Consider the following 5,303-nt stretch of genomic DNA (forward strand, 5'->3'; position numbering starts at 1 on the left):
GCAAATGAATAAAAGAATCACAAAGAACTTAATAAAACGACTCTTCCAATCAAAGAAAGATAAAAGCCAACCACTACAAATACTTAGTAAAGCCATTAATGTTAATATGCAACCATTCCCAATGGCGGTCGGGTCCATATCCTAGCATTGTAGCTTTCATTTTTTATGATTCAACTCTGAACTGAAATTTTTGCATCATAATATGGAAAATATAAGATATAATATAATCGTAAGCAAAACCATTATAGAATATAATATATTAAAATATGCAAGAAATCAGATTCCCATTGCCTAAGAATTAGATATTGCATCTTTTATTTGAAACTAGAAAAAAAAAAATATATATATATATATATGTATAAAAAAAATGGTTAATTATTGATATCATTTTCATCACACAGATAAAATCATAAATTTACTTGAAATGTGGGATACAATTATTTGCAACTACTTTACACTTTGCAATTGTGCAAACTCCTTGATCTTTAGTGCTAATCTTGTGAGAGATATTTGTGTACTCAGCTATGATGAATGCTATAGTCAAAATTTTCTGAAGTTAACACATATCAAAAAAGGGTTTTTATATAAATGGTAAATTATTAAAAAAAACTATGAGAGATGTGCAAGTGAACTTGATTTCTCTTTCTCATAACAAATACTCCGCGACGATGTGCAATCATGCTAGCATTTCACTTACAACGACAGTATCAGTATCATATAATTTACATAAATAAAAATATAAGAAATATATAAGCACAAGCATGTGCTCTTCAATGCTTACAACAATAACCGAAAGGTAGACCTTTTAAATCCAGTACTGACTCCACATGACAATCATATGATATACAACTCCAACGTCATAAAATTAAATACCATTGGGGTCAAATTGTTTATTATCACTTACTGCTTTCACAATGCTTCTAGAACGCAACTGTTTGTTTTCAACGCTTGCCTTGGATGCGTTGTCATTATTTGCATGTAACGCTCAGTTTGCGGCTTATTGCATTCCGAAACAGGTACAAATATTCCAAAATTGATCAGTAATCATAAACAATTTTGCCCTGTATTGTTAGTCATAAAATTTCAGATATGCACGTGGACAAACTCTTTCATAACCATTTCCCACTTTTGCAACAATTGCCATGATATCAACCATATACTCTGTAATGGTAACCCAAAATGTCATTTTATCATCTCTCTCAACCTCCATATCCCACCGCTAAACCTGTGCCCCAACCTCTCATCTAACTGCCCAAGGAACTCAACTTTTGTTCCTCTAAAATTTCTATGCATCTGAAGGCCATCACAAAATAGTTCATCGCTGAATAAGTACTCATTTTGCAGAAGCCCAAAAATCAACGACAATTGAAGTGATATGTCTAGGAGAATCGACACCAACGGCAAGGAAGATAAAAAAGTAAGTTAGACTACCCAAGTTTATATTTCTATCTCCTGACTAGAGCAAACATTTGAATTTATGCAGACCACAAAACCACATGCTTTTATGGAGGATTAAAGGATTATCCTACAAAATATGTTTCACATACTTGATACCTCCTTTTCCCCATTTTTTTTATGTTGTTTGAGCTAGGCTGTTACCAATCTGAGTGATACCTCTAAGCAATAATCACATGGAATTAAGAGCCATACTATACTGTATCATTGTCAACCTAGAAAATTTGATTACTGAAAAAGTGAGGATGAAATCATTTGTATCTTCATTTTTTCTATAAATAGGTTTTTCCCTTAACCAACTTTAAAAATCTATTATATTTCTACCTATTATATTTTCTGGTCAGAGAAATGGGGTGTGCTTGAAGCCTGTGGTCTGCGAATTTAAATAAACCCCAAGCAAAGCTTTTAAGTTAGACCACCAACCAAGCTGCAGATATGAACAGATTTAACTCATTAAAATGCACTGTTGTTCAGTCAGTGCTATAGGATCAATAACAATTTAGCTGCTTGTTAGATAGACAATTCTTAAAATGATCCAGATTAAGTCTCACTACACATTTTAGCTTATGCATGCCTTTCTTTCTATTGTTCAGCATCATCACCACGCAAATGTTCCAATGTTAAACACTTTTCATGAGTGTGATGCTAAAAATTATCAAACAAACATGATAAAATGCTTTTAGTTCAGGTGGGAAATCATATCAAATACTTTGCAAGGTAACCAGAGTTCCAAAGCACAATAAGTGAGATGCTGCAAAATATACCAATTTTCAAATATCAAATTAGTCCTAGGCAAGGCATCAACCTATGTGTTGGTTAGGAGCAAGCATGAACAAAATCAGGCAGGAAGACAAAGCAACTTTTAAAAGGAACTTTGTAGCTTATAAGCGCATTGTGTTGATTTATAACCTATCTTCGACAGATATGACCTCTAGCTCATGAGGCTTTTCAAATTTTTTACTGGACGATATTAGTATTTGTTAATGCTTTATCAGTTGCACGTTTCCAAGAAAAGAAGATTCGTTGTGCAGAAAAAGAAGCAAAAGGCATGGGTAATATAGAACAGCTACAACTGTTGATTCCTTTGTGCTACACGCATACTGGATCTATTGCCTTCACTTAGCAGCTTGATAAGTGGCTCATGCCAAATTACATGTTCTAAGTCATCTAAAAGCAAAATCAGATGTACTGATCAGTCATCATCTTTTTGCCAAACTTGATTCTCCTCCTCCTCTCTCCTTTTATCTGTCATTGTTGTTTTTCCACTTTTTAACGCTTATTGAGCAGTTTCTTTGCACTCATTCTCAGATACGATTTTCAAACATGGCTGAGGACGACAATGACCCAGCGCATTTATGTGATGCTATTGGTAGGCTACCAGATGAATTACTTCATACCATACTGGAGAAACTACCACTACTCGATGCAGTGAGTACTGGATTCTTGTCACATAGATGGAGAGATTTATGGAAGTATGTTTCCGTTGTTGAATTTGATCCATCATGGGTTGAGTTGACAGGAAAAGAGATTGTTTCATCTCTTAATCAGTTCATCTGCCTTCATAAAGGTCCAAAAATTCGAAGTTTCTCTGTACGATTCATATATCAGCCAGAAATGTCAACACATGTTGTTTCATGGGTCCTCTTCGCAATTAATAAGCATGTTGAAAACTTAGATCTTGACTTTGATGTGGGTGATACCAATATAGCAAGGAATACTGCATTTGGTCCATGCTATAAGTTACATCCTTGTGTTTTCAACTGCAAATCATTGGTCAAATTGGTACTGTGTTTCTGTAATCTGGACCTGCCAATGTCCATTGGTCTTCGTTCTCTCAAAGTGTTACATTTGCATCGAATTGAATTACATCATAATGCAATCGAGATGCTCACTTCAAATGCTCCCGTCCTCCAGCAACTATTCTTGAGCGATTGCAACAGGACCAGGGATCTGTATATTCATGTAGCACCAAATCAACGTTTTTGTAATTTGGTGATAATTGAAAACTTTTTCCCTGTCAACCATTCAACTAGAATGTTTATCAAGGCTCCAACTGCCTTCCAAGTGGCGTTTATGGGCTCAATGCCAAGGTCAAAGTATGAGATAGATGAAGTATCAGAATGTGCTGAGGTTTATTCCAGTATTCATGGGATGTTTGGTGCTTGTGGAAAGGATGGAATAAATGTCCTGTTTAAATACTCTAAAGTTCAAAAGTAAGAAAACGTACTCCAAGAGCATCTTACAAGTTTTCACAAGTCTGACGCCATTCACATGTGCAATTGGTGTATCTAGGTATTCCAATCACCCTGATATAGTTTTCTTCCAACTTTAACTCTTCATGCCCCTGCAATTCATCAAAGACAAACAATAACTTCTAATGGATTAACTTTGGGTGGCTCTAATATGGGCAACCCTACATTGAACTAGAGACTCAAATGATCAGAAAAGTACTCTAGACCAAGAAAAGTAAAGGCCATTGTTATACAGTTAGATAAGCTTGTCACTAAATATAGTTCCAACTTTTGAACGAAGAAACTAACAACACTTCAATCAGTTCATCTTCCAACATCTTATAACATGCAAATATTTTATGCAGCTTCTTTCCTTGTGATAGCTAAGAAATTTAAAGAGATTAAAATTCAACTGCACCATTTTGGAAATAAGAAGTACTTTCTGGAAATGGGAACTACCAGGAATCATTTACATTCTAAAAGCATGTCATAAGGTTGAGGAGCTGACGTTATTATTGGCTCCCAGAAATGACGAGATAAAGGTATGAAATATGAATTGTATTCTATGTGCTATTTCTTTTACTTGTCATTATATAATGCTTTATCAATGCCTAACAGTTTTTGCTCAATAAATTGCCAGATTCTCCCAGATTATTTGTTGCAATATGAATTCCAGGAAAGCAGATTCCTGGATATCCAAGACTTGGGACTAGAATTGGAAAACCTAAGGACAGTACAACACCCATGGTTTCCAGGCTATTACAAGGGTCCAGGGGTGATTAGTCTGGTTGGTTAACAGCAGAGATACACCTCCTAACAAAAAAAAAAAGTAACTCATGGAGATTACCAGACATGGAAGGATGAATATTTTGATCTGAACAAATTCTTCAATGGGGCCACATTGGCAATAGAGATCATGAAACTTTTAAGGGATCATGCAGTGAATCTAGATAGTCTTATATTTACCACAAACAAGCAAGAGATTGAAATTTTCTTTGAAGATGAAGCATATGAAGAAGGATCTGCAGAAGAAGAAGAAGACAAAGATGAAGATGAAGAAGAACAAAAAGAAAAAGAAGCAGCGGCAGCAGCACCACTGCCACCACCAACCAGGAAGAAGCCACCGATTAAAATTCACTTGGACTATTAAGAAGAAGCTAATAAGAATAAAAGTGAGAGTGGCATTAGTGGTCATTGTTGCTCTAGTTGCGGTTTTTTTAATCGGGTACAAGGTTTGATGTTACATATTTTGTTCTAGTTGCTCTAGTTCTTGTCATTGTTCTTGTTGTTTAAAGTTTAAACATCAGGATATTAGGACGGCGTCACCTGATGTTTAAAACTTTCTATGTTGCCGTGTGTGTGCTCCTATAGACATGGGTTTCCCTTGCATACTATCGTAGTATTTAGTATAAATGAATTTTATAAAATTTTGTGAAATTCATTTATAAAACTAAAATTTTACTGTTTGATTTAAATAAAAATTTATTTAAAATTTTTAATTATCAATTTCATGAAATTTATTATATCTAAATCAAATTTCATCAAAATTAATAAAATTTACAAATAATTCCAAACTTAAAATTATATAAATTTCAAGTGATAAAATTTTTCTTTTAT

The 5,303-nt window shown here is 34.3% G+C and overlaps 1 protein-coding gene across 3 annotated transcripts; it reads left to right on the top strand.

The window, feature by feature from the left end:
* Positions 1-1,165: 1,165 nt before the first annotated feature.
* LOC110645859 (F-box/FBD/LRR-repeat protein At3g52680-like) lies at positions 1,166-5,072 on the top strand. Of its 3 annotated transcripts, XR_009142382.1 has the most exons (4): positions 1,166-1,417; positions 2,764-3,747; positions 4,052-4,228; positions 4,363-5,072. XR_009142382.1 is itself a non-coding variant. In XM_058131642.1 (2 exons), the coding sequence occupies exons 1-2, from the start codon at positions 1,376-1,378 to the stop codon at positions 3,670-3,672; spliced, it is 951 nt and encodes a 316-aa protein (XP_057987625.1). In that variant the 5' UTR covers positions 1,166-1,375; the 3' UTR covers positions 3,673-5,072. The 3 variants fall into 3 exon arrangements, 1 of the variants encoding a protein (XP_057987625.1); XR_009142381.1 differs by having other exon boundaries at positions 4,052-5,072; XM_058131642.1 differs by having other exon boundaries at positions 2,764-5,072.
* Positions 5,073-5,303: the final 231 nt, after the last annotated feature.

Source organism: Hevea brasiliensis, chromosome 13, assembly GCF_030052815.1.
Source record: "Hevea brasiliensis isolate MT/VB/25A 57/8 chromosome 13, ASM3005281v1, whole genome shotgun sequence".
In the NCBI taxonomy this organism is placed as follows: Eukaryota; Viridiplantae; Streptophyta; class Magnoliopsida; order Malpighiales; family Euphorbiaceae; genus Hevea; species Hevea brasiliensis.

Excerpts from the sequence above, each read along its gene's own strand:
- LOC110645859 (XM_058131642.1), top strand. The coding sequence starts at position 1,376 with ATGTCTAGGAGAATCGACACCAACGGCAAGGAAGATAAAAAA. Across the intron at positions 1,418-2,763 it reads ACGGCAAGGAAGATAAAAAA|ATACGATTTTCAAACATGGC; the intron begins GTAAGTTAGACT and ends ACTCATTCTCAG.